This window comes from Neovison vison, chromosome 2, assembly GCF_020171115.1.
Source record: "Neovison vison isolate M4711 chromosome 2, ASM_NN_V1, whole genome shotgun sequence".
Taxonomy (NCBI): domain Eukaryota; kingdom Metazoa; phylum Chordata; class Mammalia; order Carnivora; family Mustelidae; genus Neogale; species Neogale vison.
Genome location: NC_058092.1, coordinates 153,745,842 through 153,770,880, shown reverse-complemented (window position 1 = coordinate 153,770,880; position 25,039 = coordinate 153,745,842). Strand labels below are relative to the sequence as shown.

Genomic DNA, 25,039 nt, shown 5'->3' with positions numbered 1-25,039 from the left:
CAGACCTTCTTACGAGCAGGCAGAGGGCTCATGGGACGAGAGCCACATGCTGTGGGGGCGGGGCTCAGGCCCGGTCTCCCTGACAGCTGTGCTCTGTGACCCCCAGGGACCCCCAGCCTAGGCTGCTCTGCAGGAACAAGAGTGGACCCCAGCCCTGGCAAGCGTGAGGAACAGTCGCATCCATGTGAGTTTCCCCGGTGTGAGTTTCCCACCATCGGAAACCACTCGCAGAAACAAATGATCTGCTGGGCCGCTGGGAGAGAGCAGTTTCCATCGAACGTGGAAATGCTGGTCAACAGTCAAACTCTAACCAGACGTCAGGGAGCTCTCCATACCACCACCACCCCGGGGCCCCCTCCCCAGCATCTGGATGAAGGCCTGGGTGGGAAAGACCTACCTTAGCCACTTGGTCAGGAACCACGTCCTGATGCTGTCCAGAGGGACCGGGCCGCTCCAGACACTCTGCAGCTGCCTGTGGGTCCCGAGGTAGGACGTGGTCAGTGGGGACACGTACATGGGGTACCCCAGAGGCTGGTCGCAGGAGGAATTGATCAAGTTTCGGAGGACCTGCTTGTTGTTCTGGATGCTTCCACGCTCCGGGTTGCGGTTCCGAAGGAATATGAGCTCTTGCTGCTGTCCGGCCCAGAGGCCACGGACACATTCTTTGTTAACCTGCGGGTTGGGAAGGAACAGGGAGGAGAGTGGATGACGGCGCCTGTTTTCAGTCCGCTGGTTTTACGCTCCAGACCATGAGCAGGGCTGCGGGCCAGAACATCGGGGACCACACCGCTCGGGCCCTAAGCTGTTTGTGCGGTCAGGCCGGAGGAGTGGTCCTAGAAGATGCGGGTCCCGCCACTTCCGTGCGGAAATGGGGTGAAGAGAAAGCTGTTGTTTCGGCCCAGCGGTTGGAAGTGATACAAAGAGAAGAAATACTGGATAGAAAGCCTTCGGGTCCAGGACTAGGCTACTAGAGATCTGAAAGTTTGGAGAACTAGAAGGTGTTTACAAGTAAGTCAGATCCTGACCCTCATCTACATGGGTGTCTGCCAGGACTTCTGCCCAAACCCCATGAATGACCCTGGTCTCCTGACCCACAGCTCCCCCTCTAAGACCACGTTCCTGCATGAGAGGCCGGTGCAGGGATGCGAGCACCAGTGCCAACCGGCAGGTGGGGCCACTGTACCTTGATGACCTTGAAGCTCAGGAAGCCCCTGTGCAGCATGATGACCTTGTACTCGTCCGTGCCCTCGTCCACCACGTGCCTCAAGGTGAGCAGCTCCTCCTTGTTGGACAGCACGGCGCCCCTCCAGGCCGGGTCACCCTCGTGGCAGATCACGACTTTCTTCTCAAAGGATTGGATGGCCTCATAGAGGGCCCCTGGGTCTTCATACTCGTCAGGGCAGGTGAACTGGTCCTGGGGGAAAGAAGTCTGACTGCGGGCTCAGTGCGGACCAGAGAGCTGACTGCGGTGACGACAGGGGGGACGGGGGGTGCAGCGGAGGTGAGTGTCCAGACAGCGACCAGCTGATGACTCCAAGAGCCAAGCCCACGTCTGTGTGGACTGTCTTCCCACTCTCCTCCCGCATCCTGAGCGGCAGGAGAATGTGCCCAGGGAAACAGCTTTGTGGCTTGGGCTCAGGCACCCGAGAGGTCATTTTCTCCAGCCAGTTCCTTTCCTGCCCTAGCAGAGTATCACCGCCTCCTAGCCACTCTCGGGGACCAGTGGCTGCTGGGTGATGTCAAGGATACCTGGGTGGCCTCGGTGTTTAGTTTCCAAGTGACACACCCACTCACATAGGTCATGCCGTGAAAAGGGACCTACCTGAAAGGTCTTGTTTGCCCCTTGAGAAAGGATTTTTCGAAACTTCTTTTTAAAAAATGGATTTATTTTTATCTTTTTAACTTTTTTTTTTTTTTTTTTTTACCTGGTGAAGCTTCAGGGACATCCTGATGGCCGGAGCAACGACCTTATGCAGAAGGTCCATGTCAGCAAAGACCCACTCGTCTCGTGCTGTGATCCTGAAGTCACCTTTGAAGAGGGCATGAAGGCCATACAGGAAGGAATCCAGGCTGCAAAGCAGAGTCTGACTTAACCATTCGCTCACCCTGAACCGCGTTCGGAAGCCTGCCCTTCGGAGCCAGATCTGAGGCTCCCATCTGCGCTGTTAGGAATGACTTTCATGCCTCTCAAAGGTGGGCCGAGCTAGAGCCCACCCATGCCCGGCCACAGCCCGCGTCCACACCCTCCCGACACCTGGCGTCACGGCCAGCCTCAGTACCACGGGGAGCCCCTCGTGCTGAGCTCCAAGAGTGACGGTGCAGGTCCTGGTCACCGCGTCTCCACGTGCAGGGGGTCTGTTCCAGGACCCCCAGCGGAGACCTCCTTGGTGGGGGGGCAGGGGGAGCTGACAGGGCCCCCTGGGGACAGCCCAGAGCTTGTGGTGTTCTCAGCATCCCAGTCAGGCTGCGTTACTCTGTAATGCAAACTGGATTCTACCATGGTGTGGAAAGGAAACGAAACCCAGTGGGATCTCAGATGGGTCATCCGGACCCTCCGAGCATGTCCAATTCCCAGCCGCAGCCTTCAGTGAACGGCTGTGTAAGAGGCGTCATGGGAGTGGGGGGGTTTAAAATGAAAGACTGGGGGCACCTGGGTGGGTTAATGTGGGTTAAAGCCTCTGCCTTCGGCTCAGGTCATGATCCCATGCCTGGGATCGAGCCCCACATCAGGCTCCCTGCTCAGCGGGGAGCCTGCTTCCCCCTCTCTCTCTGCCTGCCTCTCTGCCTACTTGTGATCTCTGTCTGTCCAGTAAAAAAAAAAAAAAAAAAAAAAATCTTTAAAAAATAAAATAAAATGAATGACTGAAGGGTTTTCTGGGTTGTCATGTTCCGAGGTCTTTCCTGCCCTGCCTACATTCCCTGCACATAATTGAGCACCGCCAGGATCGCGAACACAAGCGTCCTCCCAAGGGAAATCCTCCATGGTCTGGACACTTTACAGTTGGGATGACGGTCGGGCACCCTGGTTCGGAAAGGCAACGGGTCCCGTATAATGGGAACAGGAAGAGGGTTCTTCTTTATTTCTGCTGTTAGACTCCGTCCAACAGCCCTGGCCTCTCGGATCCCTGAGCGGCAGTTAGGAGGCGAGTACGAGCAGCAGCAGCCCTGATAGGGCTGAACCAGGACAGAATGAGCCGGAAAACGTGTGAGAAGCAGAGTGTCACAGGACGGCTGTTCACGAGAACTTAACAAGCTGGCTCGCGGCGCAGCCCTTTAGACCTGCACGTCAGGGAAATCGCTCCACTGATTGCTATTTTAGCATTTCGTGGCAAAACGTACCACTATCATTAATTTCCTTCTGGAACTCTCTGGAGAGGAACCCCGAGGCTTCGAGTCAGAGCAGACTGTGGGAAACGGAAGCAGCTGAGGTCTAGGCAGGTGGGGCTCGGGGTGCTGCGGTCTGGCGGAGCCCAGAACTTTCCAGAAGGAGTTCCAGGAGGCAGCCTTCCCAAAGGGCTCTCCCCTCACAGAACAAAGACTTCCTGGGCTGTGAGCTTTAGTGACCACCTGGGAGGCACCTAGGAGAGAGCTGCAGGACAGCAGGGCCGGGCTGCAGAGGGCGAATGCCAGCGGGGAAGCTGTCAGCTGAAAATGTCCGAAAATGCCACTGTCATCAGATGGGGGCTAAGCACTGTGAAGGGACAGCTAAGTGGCAGAACATGGGTGAGCTGTTCTGAAAAGGTTCAGAATGCCATGTTTCTTGCATACATAGGAAGACAAAACACTGCTCCAGACATAGGACGGGTTTGGTGGCAATGGAACATTAAGGGACTTGACAGATACCCAGAGGGGCCTCTGCAGACCAGAGGGTGACCAAGGAGTTCCGGGTGCCAGGCTCTCGTGCTCAGCGCAGGTGTTCAAAGGCTGCTTACTCCTCAGGAGGGAAAACTCCCCTTACTCGGGAAGTCCCCCAGCAACAGACACTTTACTTGTCATTTTGGGGGGAGAAAGTGATGCTGTCGCACTTAATGCTCTTCTTTTTTTTTTTTTAATATTTTATTTATTTATTTGACAGAGAGAGATCACAGGTAAGCAGAGAGGCTGGCAGAGAGAGAGAGAGAGAGAGAGAGAAGCAGGCTCCCTGCCTAGCAGAGAGCCCGATGTGGGACTCGATCCCAGGACCCTGAGATCATGACCTGAGCCGAAGGCAGCGGCTTAACCCACTGAGCCACCCAGGCGCCAATGCTCTTCTTTTGAAATAATTCTCGGTGTAGGAAACAAAGCCCGAATTAGAATTCCACTGGACTGGCGGTATCATCCCTACTGCCTTAAAGGTAATGGCGTCCTGAAAGAAAGCTGTTTCCTCATCCTTAAGAGAATGAAGCCGAGGAAGGCAGAGGGGAGTAATGGGCTGGAGAAGACGCTGAGCAGCAGAGAGCTGGGCTCTGGGACACCTACGGCACGTTTCTGATTTGGAGCTTCATATTGCTCTGTCTTTTTAAGATTCCACTGAGAGAGGATGAGCTCCCACCCCCCAGGCCAACAGCTGGAATGGGGAAAGACAACCATATCTGACTCAATCAAGGTTGGCCTTCATGGGGACAAAACAGCCACCCCTTCCCCCTCCAGCCCTCCCTGACCTGACCTGGGATATTAGCGAAACAGGCTGTCAGCCAGGCAGTCCCCCAGTGCAGAGGCAACTGCGTTCAGATGTGCGGGATGAAGTAGGGGCCCAAGGCAGACTGGGTTTCAGAAGGAACCTGACAGAGGTATAATCATGTGTTCAAGATGCATAACGAGTTGCCTGGGTGGCTCAGTGGGTTAAGCCTCTGCCTTCGGCTCAGGTCATGATCTCAGGGTCCTGGGATGGAGCCCTGCATCAGGCTCTCTGCTCAGTGTGGAGCCTGCTTCCTCCTCTCTCTCTGCCTGCCTCTCTGCCTACTTGTGATCTCTGTCTGTCAAATAAATAAATAAAATCTAAAAAAAAAAAAAAGATGCATATCCACATGTGAGAACCAGGTGCTGAGACAAGCCTGGGCTTCCAGGCACTAAACGCGGGCTCAGATGTCAACAAAAAGAGCACTAGAAAAATATTACCTCTTAATACCACGATGAGCGGCTGGTGCTTGAGTGCACTTTTTAAGGGAAAAGACCAGTATGTATTGTTCAGGCTGCAACAGCTCGCCGCCGGACCCGAGGACACACCCAGCGTCCCAGCCCTCCAGCTGACTCCGTTAGAGGGAGTGTGTCTGCACTGCTTCCCGCTTGGCCCTGGGCCCTGTCCTGTTGGCCTCCACCCACACTCCCCAGGCCAAGGACCAGAGCCACGATCTTGCCTTTTCCACGGCACATGCATTTGTACGTGTGCGCGTTACAACAGATGTGCCGGCCACCGCCTCGGCATGACTCTGCAGCCCCACAGACACCCGCAGCCACAGAGCTGGGTCTCCACGGATTCTCTGATTGCCCAAACTCCCCCGTGCTCGTCTTTCTGGTTCCTGACCCAGCTTCCTCTGAACGAAGACATAACTGCTGGCGATACATACAGATGAGAGGCTGGGCTCACTGGTTCTTAAGCACCCTTGCTCCCAGCCCCTCTAGAAAATGCTATTTTCTGGCTTGAGGCGCTGGCTGTCCCTTGCAGAACCAGCCCCTGCCAGTTTGCTAGCGTGCACCTGGCCCGAGGTTTATGCTTTAACTAGTACTGCTCATTTCAGCGCCTCCGCCATCATCGTTCCTAGCAAGGACAGAATGAGGACAGCCAGTTGAAACAAAGGCTGTTTGTTTTCACCCTCTTGTAACTCCGCTTTCTTTATTTGCAGAAGGGTCCTCCTGGCTCCCTTCGGGCCCGAGGCTGCTTTTGCCATCCCCCTGAGCCCCACTTTGGCTTGACATCACTGATGGGTTCAGCCTGCCCCTCACCTGTACCCTCTTCTCACTGGTTCTCAACTGCTGGCAATTTGGGCCCCCGGGAGACGTTTAGAGACCTTTTCGTATCTCACAACCAGGGCGGGGGGTGGGGGGAAGAAAGGCAGTGGTGTGCTCTGGCACCTATTGGGGTGAAGTCAGGCAGGTTAGAATATGGGCTGGCCCCCACAGCAGAGAGCCACGCAGCCTGAAGTTTTATCAGGCCTCTGCTGAGAAGCCTGCTCTTTTTGAGAAAAAGCTCCATGGGAGGTTACAGATTTCCAGTTTTGGACAATGAAATCTTGGATCCAGGCTTAATGAATTTTAGGGTTCAGGGGGAAACAGCTTTAATGGCGGGTAGTTTCTGTAGGACTCACAGTGGGCTCCCTAGAACAATGACTAATTTGTTCCTTTTTTGCTCCTTTCCAAACAGGCCATAGACTGTGTGTTTACAGCTCAGCCCTGCGAAGAGCCTTCTGCCGCCGAGCATCGCATTAAAGGAGAGCTGGTAGACCATATGCGAACAATTAAGTGTGATTTGCGGGCTGGGCTTGCCCATGCTTACTGATTAGTAACGAAGCTGCAGAGGGAGCTGTGCCTATCCCCCTCAGTCGGGACTCCAGGCTCCGAGAGCACGTCCACCTCGGGAGCCCAGCATGCCTTTGTGGGCTTTGCTCCCTCTGTGCAATTCAGCAACTGCCCGGCTTTCGTGGCTAATTCCATCACTCCGGCCACACTCTCCTGCTAAAGAGCCCCTCCCCCAACACACACACTAACGAACAAGAATAGTCCAGGTGATGAGCATCCCTCTAAGCAAGTGAGCCAGAGGCGGATAATTTTCCATCTTCCTGGTGGATTGTGGATTACTAAGCACTTTCCATCCCATTAGCTCAACTCATTTGCGTGGGTGCTTGCACGAGATGTATTATTGTAGCCTTTCCTTTAAGAGGAAACAGGCCAGGGGCGCCTGGGTGGCTCAGTGGGTTAAAGCCTCTACCTTCGGCTCAGGTGATGATCCCAGGGTCCTGGGATCGAGCCCCGCATCGGGCTCTCTGCTCAGCAGGAAGCCTGCTTCCTTCTTTCTCTCTGTCTGCCTCTCTGCCTACTTGTGATCTCTGTCAAATAAATAAAATCTTAAAAAAAGACAAACAAAAAAAGGAAACAGGCCAGAAAGGGATAGGAAAGAGGGTAAGCGAGATGGGAACAAATACTTGTATCTCATCCCTCTGAAGACACATCGGAGCAAAGCCATGGCTGCCTTCCGGCTCCCCACCCGTCCAGGAACCCTTGCTCTGAGAGCATGCAGCTGGAGCCATCTTCATACCGACCAGCCCAGAATGAACCGGCTCTTGAAGTCAACCCCACCTCGTCCTCCTGAGGTCAGCTGCCAGTCATTTTTGAAAGTTCAATTTGGTGTATATACTCAGCACGCACCCTGAATTGATATTGTATTAAGAATGCTTTCATGCACGCTTTCCCCAGGAAGCTAGTCTATCATAGGCTCTAGGATCAAACCAGCCTGCGGTCTGGATCCCAGCGACCTGCCACCTGAAGGGCATGCTGACAGCAAGCAACGGCATCCCTCGGGTAGGATCAAGGTGCTTCACTCGGTTTCAGAGTTCAGAAACCACATGGCAAGGCAGCATATGGCCCAGAAGAACTGGAGGGATGGGAGCCAGAAACCTAAACCCAAGCTTCAATTTTGGCTCTGATACTTGTTGATATTGGCAAGTCCCTCAACCTCATTATCATCTCTTTCTTTCTGTGTTCATCCTTAAAATGGAGCCTGTTCAGGGAGATGTGAAGCCTGGGTGAGCGGCCAGCGAAGATCTCCTTACGTCAGGGACTGGGTGGACGCACACGTGTAGTTTGAGGAAAAAGGACACATCTCGGTGCGGGGGAGGGAACCAATCCACCCCGGTGTCCAGCATTCATCTGCTCCCTGGGACCCATGCCTGAATCCTGAAAAATGCAGAAGTCAAGTTCAAGAGAGCGGGAGACTTGAGAGCGCAGGCAGAAGCAGCTCCCACCAGAGAGGGCCCCAGCCAGTAGGACAGAGCAAGGTGCAGGCCAGAGGGTGAGGCATCCCTGAACACAGAGGGCTGCGTGCTTCAGGAGCCGGGAGGAGCGTCCGCAGGCACCTTCAGCAGCTCTCAGCGGTACACGCCACGGACAAGCCGTCCACGAAGGAAGCCTGGGTGTGTGGAAGGTGGGAACACAGGCCACAGGGATGAGGGCACTCTGAGGATTTCCTACAGGACAGATGGGGTTCAGGGGGCACAGAGGTCATGAGAAGACTCTGGAGGCTGGGCGGGCCCCCACTGTGGTGAAACACTGAGCCGGCCACTCCTCCGCATCCTGGGCCTTCCAGCCAGTAACTACCTACCTCATCCTCTCTCAAGCCTCGACAGTGTATAAACTCGCGTCGAGCACGGAGCACTGCTCCCGTATGTGTGCAGGGAGCACATCATAAGTGTTCCCTGCTACCTTTCGTCGCATTTCAGCGTAAGCTCCAGGTGTAAACAAAGGGATGTTTATGCTGCAGAATCCCGCCTCATGACCGGAGAGCAAGGGGGCGGCCTTCAGGGATGTCGTTTCAACTGAATCCCGAACAAATGATGAAACCGTAATTCCCAAGTAAGAAATCATTAAAAGGCAAGATTTGATGAAAAGCTTTTTTTTTTTTTAAAGATTTTATTTATTTATTTGACAGAGAGAGATCACAAGTAGGCAGAGAGGTAGGCAGAGAGAGAGAGAGAGGAGGAAGGAGGCTCCCTGCTGAGCAGAGAGCCTGATGCGGGACTCGATCCCAGGACCCCGAGATCATGACCTGAGCCGAAGGCAGCGGCTTAACCCACTGAGCCACCCAGGCGCCCCTGATGAAAAGCTTTTTAAAAATGCGTTTGACCTCATGATGTTTTTACACCAACGCTCTGTGCTTCTGAGCCTCCATATCGATGGGCCACTACCATTAGCCAGTGAAAGTGCTTCTTGGGGCAGCCCAGGGACCCCAGGGATCAGGCACATGGCAACTGTTCAACGTCAAAAGTAGATTTTCTGACCCAGTTCCTGGAGCTCCTCTGCTGGTGGTTTGTGAGGGGGAATGGGGTCTATATTCTGACCAAGCTTCCTAGGGAATCCTGAGATAAGGGACCAGAGAATCTGGGTGTCTCCTAAAGATGTCCAGCCATGTCAGAGAAGGAAGGGAGCCAGGACCACGGAGTTTAACCCCTACACCAGGCCAAGGAAGAAGACCGTCCCACGTAGTATCACAACCCAAGGTCCCAGAAATGCTTGCTCCTTTTTCTAACTTATAAATTTGCAGATTTTCTATACACTCCAACCCTCCGAGCTGAGCTGGATAGTCCTGATTTTAGTCAGGATCTTGCATTGTATTTACTTTGTCTCTTTCTTTCCTAGATTCTGGCTTCTGAGTTTCCAACCACAGCCGAGCAAGGGGACCTCAATCTTGTTCTACAAGGTGATCCTGTAGGACATGTGGCCCTCGTTTGGGCATCATCTCTACTGGAAGCTTGGGAGAAGAAACTGAGATCATGTCCTGGAATTCTGAAGAACACTGTTTTCCTCTGTCCGCTGTGGGTGAGAAGGGTGGGCAAATGGCATATGTGACCTCAGACCACAACAGTGACCTGCCATAGGCCACATGTCAGGGCTCCCTGTCTCCTGCATGGGGCTTGGCACAGCACATCTATGGCTGGCTTGTCTAGCATTTTTCAAGACTGTTGACCTTGGGGTTCTCCATCCTCTTGGAACCCTAGTCTACTCCAAGAGCCAGTAAGATTTCTCCTTCGAGCAAACAGGTTGCTGCTATAAAATGCCGCCATCTTCTCACCTTTATCTCTATAAATGGCACATTGGCCAGGATCTGCTCTCCACCTTTCGTGTAATAGATGATAGCAATCAAGCTATCTTTTAGCTTGGGGTCAGTGAAACTATTTTGACTTCCTGCTAAAGCATCTCTTTATGGATGTGTGCCTTTCTTCAGTGGCAGACACAGTTCTCCAGACCAAATGGGCCTTAAACTCCAAATCCAAAAAAATTACTGGTATTTGCTTGGGACATCCATATTAATCCATTCTGTCTCCAAAACACATCGATATTTTATGTTAAGACATTATAATATGCTTGTGCTCCTGGCTCGCTTGCATTCAGCATATCGTTTTAATTGATTCTCCATTTACTCTTTCTAGTTTTGCATGTACACGTTTTTATTTCTTGAGGATTTCCATCGTGCTGTGTTCCTGGTCTTAAGGTCAACAATACTTTGCCAACAAATCCATCAAATAAAGCAGAGCCTATGACTTATGCTAAGCTGCTGTGTAAGACCCCTCTGGGGAGTCAGAGTTTGAAAATGCTCTGTTAACTCTTTAACATTAAATATGTGAGAATGACCTGTGAGGCTTCATCAAGTATAGCTAAGGGCATATTCCTGATCTTAAAATGACATAATGGTAGATTGCACACATGCCCACACACACAGAGGTCATGGGCCACACATCCTTTGAACACAGAAGTAACTACACTAAATAAAATATTAGCAATTTGTGGGGCACCTGGGTGGTTCAGTCGGTTAAGAATCTTGACTCTTGAATTCAGCTCACGTCATGATCTCATGGTGGTGAGATCAAACCCCACAACGGGCTCTGTGCTGGGTGTTGGAGCCTGCTTAAGATTCTCTCTCTTCCTCTGCACTCCTCCCCCTCCCCCATTCAAAAAAAATTAGCAAGTTGAATTCATCACTGTATAAAAAGAATAATATAACATGACCAAATAGAGGTTATCTCAGGATTGTAAGGCTATTTCAGCAATGAAGAACCCTATTAATGTAAGTCATTACATTAGTAGATTTAAGGAGAAGAATATCATTTGAATCTATGCTCCCACATTTTAAAATAATTTAACATCCTTTCCTGATAAAAGTTTCATTTAGTGAGCTAGGAAGGGGAGGAAACCCCCCAACTTGATAAAATGTCTATTACAAACCTAAAATAAACCTTAATTTTTAATGCTAAAGTGTTATGCTTATTCCCTGTAATACATGGATTAAGGCAAGGATGCTGTGGTAGCAGAATAAGGGGTCCCAAAGGTGTCCATATCCTAATTCCTGGAACCTGTGATCACATTACCCTAAACAGCAGAGGGAATTTTGTAGATGTGATTAAGAATTTTGAGATGGGGAGATTGTCCAGGACTATCTGGGCAGACCCGATGTACTCATAAGGATCCTCGTGAGGGAATGAAGGAAGCAGAAGAAGTCGAGTTTGAGTCAGACAGAAATCAGAAGATGTTGTCCTGCTGGCTGGAAAGATGGAATAAGAGGCAGCCTTTAAGACAGGGCATGGGCCCTTCCTCAGAGCCTCTAGAGGGAACGCCACCCAACAGATACCCTGATGTTAGCCTAGTGAACCCCACTTTGGACTTCTGACCTCCTAAACTCTAAGATAATTAATTTATGTTGCTTTAACCCACCAAGTCTGCAGTAATTAGTTCCCGAAGTAATAGGAAACGAACACAGATGCCCATTTCCAACACTGCCCTGGAGGTCATAGCCTAAGTAAGAAGAAAAAGAACTGAAGATAAATATCGGGGAGAAAAAAAAGCCATAACCATCATTATTTGCTGATATGTCTTCCCACCAGAAAATCAAAGAGAATTAATTATAATATCATGTTTATAACAGAGTTCATAAGCGTGTCCCAAATGAGAGCAAATAATAAAAGAAATCACCTTCCCATATGCCAGCATTATAACCAATTAAAAATGTGACAGGAAAGAAAAATTCTATGCCCAATCAAAATAAACCTACAAAATATCTAGAAATAACCCATTCAGAGACGAAGAATCTCAAAAAAAAAATGGTAAAAGTTTACTAAAAGACACTAAAAAAGTGGAATGATTGCAAAGATACACCGTGTCACTGAATGACATTTGTGTTTTTCTCAAGCAGCAAATTCAATACAGTCTCGATCAAAAAGCCAACAGAACTTTTTATAAAAATGTGACTCTAAATTTCACCTGAGGAGAACATGAGCAAGAAGGGGTCCCACCACAAAACAACAAGGAAAAAGCAAAAACAGGGGGACTAGACTTCTCAGATATCAAAATGACATTATCATTCTAGGAAACCAAACAGTATGTTATTGTTATAAGACAGATTGATCACTTTAACAGACCTGTAAATCCAGAAGCGTACCCCCTATGAATGGGAATATAGAATATGGCAAAAGTGGTATTTCAAATTAGTGGTGTTTTTAACTCACTGACTGCATCATTAATGAGCTACTTAGCAAATGGTATTGGACTATTAGCTATCCTCTTGGGGGGAAAAATGGATCCCTAACTCCCATCATGTATGAAAATACATTCTACTTGATTAGTTAGGAGCTGGTAGTCTAGTTGGCTCCTTCTCCAACAGATCCTACTGCTTTGCCCAGAAGGCAAGATCCAGGCCATTGCCCTGGGCCAGGTTTCCAGTGAGAATCCTCAAGGGGTGAAATGGCATCTCTTTCTGCTACAAAATGGCTGGTTCCTTGAGTTAAGTGCTCTTCTCCTGTCATGGAAAATGGTGCTCTCTGGGTCTTAGGGGCCAGGGAAGAGAACCAAACACTCTGAATCTTATGCTGCCCTTGTTTATGAGAAATAAAGTCCTTTTTCTCTGACCCACGTGTCTCGTGTCCTCTGCTAGACTCCATGAAAATATAACAATGTAGGTAATTACCTAATAAGTAGATTATAATCAAATCCCAAGACCCAATAAGACTCAAAAATTAAGTGGAAAGAAGTAAAAGTGTAGAATTATCAGAGGGAAATAGGGGCTATTATTTTTATGTCCTGAAGCTGAAAGAAAAACACTACTAAGAAAGACACAAAATTTGGAAATTATAATTTTTTAAAAGGGGTAGTAGATAGAAGACAAGTGTACCTTGATGGAAAATATTTTTAACATATATTAAGATCATAAGATGAGAATACCTCCTAAAAATCAGTAAGAGCCTAATAAAAAAACGGGTAATACACATAAATAGAATTTACACATAAAAACAATTTACACATAAACACAATTCACAGAAAAAATATGTGGCCAATAAATATGTAAAATGATCTTTACCCTCACTATTAATAATAGAAATGCAAATTCAAACGAGAATGAGATAATTTTTCACCCATGAGACTAGAAAAATTAAAGACCGAATCTCCAGCATTAGTAAGGATATGGCAAAACACTCTTGGTTAGACTATAAATTGGGGCAGCTTTTTTGGAAAGCCATTTAACTGTATCTATAAAAATTACATTAAAACGTTTTTTTGAACTATGGAATTTTTCTTCTTTTTTTTGCAAGCAAAACCATTTATTGAATTCTAGCATATAAAATGTAGAGCACAGCTGCTCGGCTAAAGTAGAGCTGGGGGTGCCGTCGCGCTCCGTCCCACCTCCCGTCACACCGCGTCCCTCCCCTGCCCCTCACACAAGTCAGAACTCTGTGGGCGTCAGGCCCCGGAACCACTGGGCCAGGCCGGTCTGTGAAATCTGTCACCTTTATTAGTCCAAGGCTGACATGGAAGCGCGCTGTCAGACTTTGCTGTGCTCTGGGACCGCTCAGTAAAGGGAATCAGTCCCAGATAATCAGAGCTTTCCCCAGAGCACTGAGAATATTATTCCCAGATTTATCTCATCACTAGGTTTGGAACGAGCAGAGGCGACATGGAGTATGAGAAACTGTTTGAGACAAAGAAAATCCCATCAACGTGAGGTTTTAAAAAGCAGCTGGTGAGCCTGGTGCTTAATCATGAAAAAAAAAAACAAATAAAGCTGACCTGGCAAGAAACCCCCACCCCACCCACCCCGATCAGGAATCATGCAACAAGTTCCTCAAGGAGCAAGAGAGAAGAAGTCTTTGCAAACTGTGCTCAGGTGGGAACTGAAAGAACAAATCCTCAAAGCATCTTATCTGCAATTTGTACAGAAAATTTGGGATTTTTTTTTTTTTTAAACCAGCTTCAGATGGATCAAACAAAACACCACCTGCCTGGATGCTAGGACTCTCTGAAGACTCCAGAAGTCTTCGGAAGATTCCAGAATCCTCCAAAACCCTTCCCCAAATGCGTTCCCTCCTTACAGTTCCTCCCTACAGTTTCATAAGGGGCTCCTGCTGCAACCACATGATCCTGTTTCTGCAAAGCCTGCCCCGGAGCCTCCTGCTGGGTTTCCCATCACCAAATGAGGCCCTGGACGATGGACCACAGAGGGCACCGCCGGGGCCTTGCTGGAGGCTGAGTGTGGCGGGAGAAGCCAGTGAGCTCCTCCCTGGGGTACTTCCTAGGACAGGGCTTCACTGAGCACTCACATGGGTAAGTCACTGAGCATTTCTCACCTTGAAGAAAACCAGAAAATTCGGACATGTAGGCAATGAAAGAGTCACACGTTCTGACGTCCTAGGTGCTGACCTTCTCCTCAGAGGCCCTCAAGGCCACGGCCTCGAGGGAGAAAGGAGGAGATATGCCAGCCACACCACTGCACCCCTGACGGACACACAACCAGCAGCAGCCGAAGCCCGCCACCCACCCTAGGGAAGGGTCAGCGAGGCTGCCCAGGCTCACTGATCCGACGCCCAGGGCTTGTGAAGGTTGTTAAGCCAAAACGTGAGGGGGTTCTGCCCTTCAGAAGCTTATAATCCAGCCTAACAATGTGCACCTCAGTTGAGTCCCAAAGGGCCTGGTGTCAAGGACATGATACAGAAATCCTGAAGAAAGTGCAAAGCAGACGAGAAACCAGTGAAGGGAGCCTACGTGGAACTGATTTCGAGCTCCCCGGTCTCTATGATGCTCAGCCTTGGCCACACATTGACATCACTTGGGGGGGTGGTAATCCTCATGCTTGCCCCACCCCTGCAGGGTTCTGATGTCACTGGTCTGGACTAGGGGAGGGCATGGGCTACTATTTAAATATTTAGAAGTCCCCCCCAGGAGATGTTAATGTGCAGCCATCCAGGTGATCCTGACAGACAAGAGGAATCTAGAACAGTTGGCCCCTGGTGCTAAGTGCCAAAGGAGAAGTCTGAAATGGCCAGTGATTGGGGGATGAGAACCTCATCTCACAACAGCCGCTTCACCGGGGTAGCAGGAGTGGAAGGTCAAGTGGCAGTGGGGTGGTGGGGGCCACAGAGCTCAGTGTCATTGGTGACGGAAAGTTCTGGAGCTTGTGCGTGAATGCAAGAGAAGGCTGGGTGACAGAGGGTGAAGGGCGAAAAAGGCAGGAGAGAATTTAACCTTGCTTTTGTTCTTTAAGAAGAGAAACTTGAAAATATTATTCATCCATAAGAAGGAGGAAATCCTACCATTTGTGACAACATGGATGGACCTTGAGGGCATTATGCTGAGTGAAGTCAGTCAGAGGAAAGCAAATACCATATGATCTTACATACATAAAATCTGAAAAACCAAGCTCATAGATACAGAGAACAGACTGGTGGGTGCTGGGGTGGGGGTGGGGGACATACGAAATGGGTGAGGGGACAAAAGTCACCAACTTCCAGTCATAGATAAGTAAGTCATGGGATGTAACATAAGACACGTGACTCTAGTTAACGATACTGTATCGCATACTTGCAAGGTGCTAAGAGAGTAGATCCTAAAAATTCCAGCACAAGATAAAAGGTTTATAACATAATATAAATACATATGGGGATGCACATTAACTAGACTTATGGAGGCGATCATTTTGTAATATATACACATACTGAATCATTATGAAAGTAATACAAAGTTATATGTCAATTATAGCTCAACTGTTTGAAAAAGGAGAGAAACTTGAGCTATTTATATACAGGACAGGAAGATTTGGTAGAAAGAGAGCTTGAAAAACCAGCCGAAGGGACATCCAATTAATCAAAGTCCCACAGAGACAGGGAAGGGTAGTCTAGACTAGAGTACAGATGCGCTGCTTTTCTTTTGTGTGGAAAAACACGAAAAGGGAACGAACCTTTATTTTTTTAAGATTTGTTTATTTGAGAGAGAGAGGGTGTGTGAGTGCAAGCTTGGGGGCAGGGGAGGCAGAGGGAGAGAGAGAAACCATCTCCAGCAGACTCCATGCTGAGTGTAGAGCCCAGTGCGGGGCTCGATCTCATGACCATGAGATCACAACCTGGGCCAAAAGCAAGAGTTGGACGCTCAACCAATGGAGCCACCCAGGAGCCCTGGGAACAGACCTTTATTAAGCATTCATTTTGCTAGAGACCAGGCTAGGTAGTTCTAATAAATGGTTTCATTTCATCTTTCCAGCAAACCCACCAGGACCCCTGTGACACAGAAGTTCCTGTGCCTAGAATCCCGGGGATTTAGCTGTTCTGTATTCATGCTATTTCCAAATGTAGAGTTCCCAATGGTCACAGTGCCCCAAAGCCTCCTTATGGGCCCAGCACAATTTATTACGGCAAGAACTAGCTACATAAACAGTCCAACTTAAAAATAAAGAAAAACAACTGACAAAAATACAAAATCTTGGTGCCTGTACCAATGGTTTTGTCACATACCTGAGAGCCATGTTGTGGGCGGCCGTTCCCAGAGCTCTCCTCCCCAGGATGCACAGGGCAAAGGACAGGGTCACTAAAGCGGAGTCCTCATCACTGTCCAGGTTCTTGGAGGGCTGGAAGAGCAAGGATGTTAATTCAACTTTCCTAGGGATTCCATCACACAGCAACACAGAGTCATATCTCAGGGGGCTTTGTAAGTCAGCCATTGGGGTCACTTGGTCCCGTAGCATGACCCAGGGATGGGGGAACTCTCTGATTCCTGAAACACTCTCTCTTGTGGTTGGACAGGGAAAAAATTGAAATGAGGGAGCTACTTTTGAGAAGCTGTCATTGTCCTTGGTTTCATTCCTAAGAGGCTGTGTTCATCTCCAAGTGTCCTCAGAGCAGGACCAATAATGCACTGAGACCCAACTGTGGGAGTGTTGGACCATCTTGATTGCTAAACAGATTGGTTCCCCAGTCCACGATTCAATAACCCGCATTTTGGTACAGATAATCCTTTTTATATGGAAATCTCAAAAAGCAGCTCTACACAAAGAGGTTTCCAGAGCTTCAAAGCCACGCCAAAGGCTTAAAATTGCACTAACCCTGAGCACAGCATAGAGGGAAACATACCTTTTAAGGCTCCTTTGCTGGAGACAGGGTATATGGATTCTTCCTTTAAAATTCTGCTTACGTCTTAAACAAACACTTATCCAATCACCAATGTTCTTGCTGCTCTATTTGATCATTGTCTACCATACAGCCTAAGCAGGAATGGACTTTATAAAATGTTCCTTATGTTTCAAATTTAACCCAACACCTCCAGCCCTGCTTCCCTGACCCACCTCCTGTTTCTTCCGTGCACAGTACTGAATCCATTCTAGATAAACGTTGCAGAAGCTGGCGCGGGTTATCCCCTGGAGACACGGGACGTAGTCATCATCCACGTTAATGTTGAACATGGCAAGGTCACGCTCAATGTAATGCCACTTGGCAAAAGGCTGCAAGGACTTCAGAAGGGATTCGTTTTTGATCCAGGAGAGAAGTTTGGGGGATGTTACCATATAGTAGATTATGCTCTGCAGAGAGAAAGCAAGATTATGAGCCCTTCTAGCCATTCTAAAGACAGAATTTTTTATTTATTATATCTCATAATATAATAAATACTGACATGTGGTGTCACTGTGTTTCCTGCTAGGTTTTTTGTAAAGATTTTTTTATTCATTTATTTGAGAGAGAGAGAGAGAGCGCGAGCAAGGATGAGTGGGGGGAGGGGCAGAGGGAGAGGGAGAAACAGACTTCTGGATGAGCAGGGAGCCGGGCGGGGCTTGATCCCAGTTCCCTGGCATCACGACCTGAGCGGAAGGCAGAGGCTTAATCGACTGAGCCACGTAGGCGCCCCTTTCCTGCTAGATGTAATGCGTAGAACTCACCTGAGACATTCTAAAATGTCCTCTCTTACGGGTCACCACAGGGATGAGGGAAGTGAGAACAGAACGCTAACGGAATGTGCCAGAATAGAAGTTCCGGGGTGAAAAAGAATGACGGCCAGCCTGATCCTTTCTGAGACACACACACAAAAGGGCCCTTGGGTTACTGCAGGCTTCCTTGGATGCCCAGCGTGTCTGATCCGGCCGAAAGAGACGGGGGGCAAACCCTCTTCCAGGACCCAGCCCAGGAGTGTTCAATGAACGAAAACACCCAAGTTCTTACGGAAAGTACTTATGACGAGGCACTGTCGAAACACACATGCGCATGTAATCCCGGGTGCCCAGACAGTGGACATCTGCGATGCCTTCCAAAATAACCCGTGTTTTCCCTCCATCAGACACGCCACTTGGGAATCCCAACCGGTGAAAATGCCACCCTCGGGCCTTCTCCTTCTGAGTCACAGCTTTATCGAAAGCCATCTTGTAGCTCGTGAATGAACTCATCCTTCAGAAAGGCTAGCTCTTTCTGAGAGGCTGGGAGAAGTCCAAGCACAGCAGAGAATGTGAAACTCCAGGTCCGGTACGGGCACCTCCGCGTGGGTAGGAGCACAGCTTCCCTGCAATCTTCTCTGTCCTCTATTACCATGGGCGAACGGACCTGGTGCTCACAGCACTGAGGCTGGGCTCCCCTCCCCCAGCAGCCCCCCCCGCCCTCCCCCCCCCCGCCGCCCCGAGCCTGGCTCGTATCTCACCTGGGAATCACCAGCATGGGGGAGCGGTGCTTAGGGCCAAGAGGCAGTGCTGCATGCTCTCGTGGCCCCAAACCCTTAGCCAATGGCCTTCTCTGATTGTAGACACATGTTCCTCCAAAGGGAGATGACAGACAGGAATGCACACAGCCTGGGCCTGGCCAGGGCATGGGGACTGTCACCTGTGACCACAGTGGGCAGACACTTCGGGACAGCCTTCTGCCCTCTCGCCTGCTCTTCCCTCCCCTGGGCTGGGATGTGGAATCTGGAGAACCAAGGCTGGAGGTTGCTAAGGAGGGTCTGGTCTCAGGGTCTGAGGAGTCTGAGCAGGTGAAGGGGCAGACACACGTGGTCCCTGGATTAGGGCCAAATCACCACAAAGGCTGACTCAGCCGTTCTCGGCTGTTGGGACTGCCGGCAGCCTGGACTCTGGGAAGGTCAACCCGTGGCTCATGACGTGTGGCCTTCCTCTGCGGCATATTCCCTACTAGGCTTCACAGCCCACCCGACCCCAAATGGGGAGAACAGGGGACCCCAAATGACATCTGCGGTTCTCAGTATCCCATTTCTGCAGCACGGCACCCAGGACAGCCCTGCTGGCCTGGAGAAGTCCCTTCAGTGTAAGGAAAGAGGGACAGAGAGGGAGGGAAGGAGGCAGAGGCCCAGGAAGCTGAGAGTGGGAGGTGGGAAGGACAGAAGCTGTAGCGAAGCCCAAGTCTCTTCGTTATTTTGAGGCTTAAAATGAGCGAGTGTGCACGAAGGACTCAGCGCGAGGCCTGGCGTCTCTGCCTTACCCCCCGGGAGCTGAGGCGCAGGGAGGCCACAGTGGTCTGGAGCAGCGCCGAGGCCACGGATGACATCAGGGGCCAGGAGACAGCGGAGTCTACGGTTCTCGAGTCAATCTACTTGCTGGCGGGATAAGTTAGAGCTCGTGGGAGGCAGGCAGTACAAGCAGTTGACCCAGAGCTACAAACAGGCGGGGACCCAGACCGTGGCCAGAGGCACGGTGTCTCTGCCGACGGTGACAAAGGCCACGAAGAAACTGGGTCTGCGTGAACATCTGGCTCTAGAAACATCTGGTCTAGTTTTTCCCAGTACGTCCTAATCCATGTACCAGACAGGAACAACAAACAAAACTCAAAGGACGTTTACCTTTTCATCCACTTCTAGGGAGGGAATGGAAATCACCCCTCAGCCGATGAAGTCAGAATAGTGAACGAGGACTTTGAATCCCAGAGGCTAAAACTTCCTTCCCCAGGTCTGGCAAAATCTTGCAGTGTCAACTTCCCAGCACACCCCGCAGCTTGGCTCCCCCTCCTCTGCCCCGGCCCCCCTCCCCTCCCTCCACCAGGGCATGAGGAGAATCGATTCCTCTCGCCCAGAGAACACAGAACATGCCCAATCCTCGCAAACCATGCCCCGCTTCACTTGACGTAGGCAGAAATTCCGTGAGGGAGACAGAGTCAGTGAACAGTGTGAAATCCTTCAGAATCTGTCAGGATGGAATGGGTACAGCACTAAGTAAACCTGATAAGTGAGGATGGGGAAAATGAGCCGATGACAAGGAACCTGATCCATGCTGAAAGCGAGACCTCTTTTGAATGCGTTCACCGTATCTGTCCTCCAGCAGAGATTCTCCTGGCTCCTCATTTTAATTGTAGATCAACCTGTTCTATCAGACCATTGCCCTGTGCACATTCTAGGAGAGGGGCCCTGGCAGGAAGCCCCACGTGTCCGGGTTTCACGCTCCCCATTCTGCAAGGCAAGCGATAAGCCCCTCTCCTTTCTGAAAGGCCTGGACGGGAACAATGGCAGCGGGAAAGCCCAGCCCTCATGGAAAGCTGATTTCTTGACTGCGAAGAGGGTTTTGAACACTAATAAACTGAGGGGAGGTGGAGGAGGCACCAGGGAAAACCTCCAGTCATCAGGAAGGAAATGATTTCAAATATATTCATAGAGGGTGGCGGAACTGACCCAGTTTATTAGGAGATTTTAAAAAATCCTTTTGTGTAATGGAATGATTCCAAGCTTTTCTTCCTTCTTGATTTGCCTGCCCAATAAAAATAATAATAGTCATGACACAAAGAAAGAAACTGAGCTCTTGAAACTTGAAGCAGCCCAGCACGACAAAGGTCATTTTGTTCACCACGTAACCAAGGCTATAGAAGAAAATACTCATTAGTTTTTACCCTAAAATGCTGCTTCTCCTGCCGCTCAGCACTCCTGACTCTTTCTTTAACTAACTCCACGGGGGGGGGGGGCGCGGATAAGCCCAGGTTCTGAGCTACCCCTCACCAAAGGGCGGGCAAGCCCTGAGTGCTATATTTAGAGAAACCCTCACAGGAACAGTCGGGTCAGTGGTGACGTGAATTAACAGGACGTGCCAGGAGGCCCCATCTGCCCCCAAGTCTCAGCCCCTCCTGAGCACTGATTCAGAATTTAAGAGAAATCTGTTTCTATGGAGCACAAATATGTCTGTAGTCGCTCCCAAGCCTCATTGTGTATTAAATCACTTAGGAGAGTAATTTAAAAATACAGGTGCTAGGGCCCTTCCCCAGGCCCAGGGAATCGGAATTTCGGGGTAGGACGTGCAAATCCATAATTAGCAGTGTATTCGGGGAGTGGGATGCCACAGCGCTGCCCCCGGCTTGTGAGGAGATCCCACCAGGGAATGCACCATCGCTCTGTGCGCCTCTCCCACCCCACCTGAAACTTTCATGTTGGCATCAGTCCCCTTTTCTGGAAAAAAGAGTTAAGGACATTGTTCTCCCACAAACTAAATACTACCTGGCAGATTCCATGGGTGGTCGGGGCTCCTTCAGCCTCACCGTTTGCATATTATCCTAGACTTGTTTCTCAGACTACAAATTGCCATTTTAGAAAACATACAGGCCGGTGCCTGGGTGGCTCAGTGGGTTAAGCCGCTGCCTTCAGCTCAGGTCATGATCTCAGGGTCCTGGGATCAAGTCCCGCATCGGCCTCTCTGCTCAGCGGGGAGCCTGCTTCCCCCCCACCCCACCTGCCTCTCTGCCTAGTTGTGATCTCTTTCTCTCTGTCAAGTAAATAAATAAAATCTTAAAATCTTAAAAAAAAAATACAAGGAATTGGGAGACATGTTTCTTGGAGTTAGGAGAGGAGGGAAGTGAGTATCGATCTACTTACTAGTGCACGGGAGGGATGTATTAAGAAGCAGGCCCCGGGGGGTGCCCCCAAGGCCTCTGGAAAAGCCAAGAGGGTAAACCCAGAAAAAGTATATCCTTCCTTCTCCCTCACTCTGAGAGGGTGACTTGCTCTGTGGCCGCCCACGTGCCTGGCTCATGGGAAGGCCGTCTCTGGGGGGGGGTCCCGGTTCACAGAGATGTGGCTCAGTAGTGAACCCCATTCTCAACAGGAAGACCTACAGCAAGGGACCCTCCTAAGTAGCTATTCCAAGTCTCGAAATGTCTTCCTTTCCAATTGGTGGAAACCCCTGAAGCTCCAGGCCCCGGTGTTCTCTTTCTGTTTTGCATTTCCTCATCTCTGCCGGACCCCCTCTTTCAGCCTCAGCGGGCGGGCATCTGGGATCGCAGACGGATGAGCGTCCCCGTGGGAAAAGGCATTAAGATGTGGGCCCCTCCGAGGCCAGGCTCCAGGGCTCCTGCAGGCAAAGTGCTCCCACAGAGCAGGAGCCAATGCAAAGACCTCCTCAGCCTTGGCTGCTCCCACCTGTCCCTCCCCCTTTGGAAAACGCCCCCCCCCCCCAGTCCTCTGCACCCTCGATCGAAGCTTACACTCGTTCTCTGGAAGACTCAGCTGCAAACAGGAACAATTTCTGAGGTTGGAGCAGTGGCGCAGACGTGGATACTGAGCTACAGGCAAAGGATGTTCTTCGTCTACACCCAAGTGAGGAAGAAAGGCTGTTGTAACTAATCCTAACTGGGCCATTTTGCTCTACTTTTGGGGTTTTCCTATTAAGCTTAAAAAACCATTCTGGTTCTAGAGTGGAAATGGCTGAGCATCTAAATCAATCCTTGGGACACATAACCACGGAGGTCTGGAGATGTCTGGATGCTGTCATTTACAATCGCCCCCTCACCAGGACTCGGCTGTGTTAGAACAGACGAAACAGATCCAGACAAGAAAAGGAACTCCCTGTGAGTGTCCAGACTTAGACAGTGACTCAGGCCACAAACCCCAAGCAAAACCAAAGCCCTAGAGGATTTTTCGCAAAACCAGTGGTTCCCAAACCTAGCGGGGGCTCCGATTCAGAAGATAAGGGGAAGCTTCAGAATCCAGCTTTTTGCAAAACATCTCAGGAGCCCCGGGACCCAGCCCAGAACTATTCCTCAGACAGGTGTCCGGGGCCCAGAGCAGCAATACCTTGATGTAGTAGCGAATGAGGATCCTCCGGAGGTCGAACACCTGCAGCATGGTGGCTGCGCTGTTGTCTACGATGCTATAGCCCTCCAGGATGTACTGAGTCCGTGTGATCTCCCAGGTGAGCCAGCGGAGGTGAAAGGCAGCGTTGCAGGACAGCAGGTGTGGCAGGTGGCCCGGCTGGCAGCAACAGCAGCCTCTGTCCTCCTCGTCGCCTTCCATGATGGCCTCGACCTCCCTCTGCTGGCAGTAGGTTCCTAGCAGAGGACAGACAGGATGGAAGTTATACAAGGAGTCATTGGGTCACATCGGTTCAGAATGGACTTTCCCCTTGGCCTCCGTCAGAGGAGAAGATGCTGGAGAAAGTCTGGGAATCAGTATTTAATTCTTTAATTCCCATGTGAGTCGCAAAGCTTGTCATCACTAATTCCTTTCTTCGTTTGTATTCATTCTGGTGGCCATCTCCTCCCCATTTTGTGTGTGTGTGTGTTAGAGGAGACAGGTTTCATGGTGCTCAAGACACCAATGGCTGAAATGTGGGACGGTTATGTCCTTGAGTTCCCCTTTCCAGAAACGCGCAGGTCGCAGCTGAGTGCGTAAGAGGTTACGTAAAGGTGGCAGGTGGAGATGTCCGAGAGTGCGTAGGAGCCTGCTCAAGAATTTTCAGGAAGGAAGGCCTCCTCCTCGCTGTTTTCCCTGGAAGAACTCCATTGCCCAACTCTGCGGGCACACCACGCATGTTACCCAGCCTCGAAAGTCACCGCACCTCGCGTGACTGAGGGCGGCATGTGGGGGGCCCCAGGTACACTACCAAAGGAGTTCACTCCAAAAACAGGAGACGATTATGGGTGTCAACCACGTCTGAAAAAAAGACAGCCTATCTTCCTCAACAACTCTGTCAATGATTTGAAGGGAAGCACACACAGTATGCCCATGGCATGGTTCCTGGTACCACCTGCAAGGCAGAGCAGGGACCTAAAGTTATCTCTGCATATGGGAGGGAGGACTGAAAGTGACCTCCTGAAAGTTAATAGAATACATGAAGTAGCCCGCATCTAGTTTCAAAAAACCAGCCACACGGTTTGTGAATATCTAGTAGTGCATTTAACAAACAATTCAGTTGATCGTATGTATGAACCAGAAGTAGGAAAAGACAAAGCTCCTATGCGGAATGGGTTAAGAAACCCTTGGATGTTTTTAGCTTAGGAGTCTGATTTCTGTCGGAGGAGATCATGCTGGCTGCTGTTCAGAGAATGGGCTGGAGAGGAATGAGGGGTGGGAGCCATGGCATTGGGGAGGCTGCTAGCTAACACAGATGAGACAGCGGTGATTTGGACAAAGGCCGTTGGGGGAGGCAGAGAGAAGTGATTGGGTTCTGGATCTCTCTGAAGGTAGCCTGATAGAATTTGCGAAACAATTTGGATATGAGATGTTGAAAAGATAGACAAAGAATGGTGTGAGGGGTTCTGACCTGAGCAAGGTGAAAAGTGAAATTATGCTTCACAGAAGAGGTAAGATTGCAGGGGTGGGGTAGGGGGAGCAGCCTCTGGGTGGGCAGACAGAAAGACAGGGAATTTTCTTTTGTCTGTGTGAAGTTTTAGCTGTTCACTATTAATCAAAATGGAGATGTGGGCAGACAGTCGGAGGAAGAAATCCGGAGTTCAAGGGAAAGGTTCTGGCAGAGATTCATCACATCTGAGAGAATTATCAGGAAAGAGGGGCTGTTTAAAATAACCTGCGGAGAGGGGAGAGGTCTGAGAGCTGAGCCCTGAGCATTCCATTCAGAGGCTGGGAGCGTGAGGTGCTACCCACAAAACGACTGAATAGAAGTGGCCTGCGAGGTCAGAAGAAAACCAGAACATAGCAAAAGCAAGTTAACAAAGAAAATAAAGAGTTTCAAGGAAGCGGGAACATCAGCTATGCTAAATGATGCTTAGAGGTCAAATTACAAGAGGAATTAACTGCTAGATCTGACAATACGGAGGCTAACGATAATCTTTGCAAGAGGTTTCCGTGTCATGATGGGTGGGGGAGGGGATGGCCACTTGCGCGAACTCAAAACAGT

The 25,039-nt window shown here is 50.0% G+C and overlaps 1 protein-coding gene across 2 annotated transcripts in view; it reads right to left on the bottom strand.

Moving 5' to 3' along the window:
- Positions 1 to 25,039, bottom strand: part of PCNX2 (pecanex 2) — a 306,841-nt gene that overhangs the window by 10,053 nt on the left and 271,749 nt on the right. For both annotated transcript variants that reach the window (XM_044239352.1, XM_044239353.1), the window contains exons 26-31: positions 22,978 to 23,231; positions 17,285 to 17,518; positions 16,458 to 16,570; positions 1,926 to 2,070; positions 1,184 to 1,414; positions 398 to 672 (exon numbers count right to left, since the gene is read on the bottom strand). In XM_044239352.1, the coding sequence (XP_044095287.1) occupies positions 398 to 672; positions 1,184 to 1,414; positions 1,926 to 2,070; positions 16,458 to 16,570; positions 17,285 to 17,518; positions 22,978 to 23,231 (1,252 nt within the window). The remainder of the gene's footprint in view (positions 1 to 397; positions 673 to 1,183; positions 1,415 to 1,925; positions 2,071 to 16,457; positions 16,571 to 17,284; positions 17,519 to 22,977; positions 23,232 to 25,039) is intronic.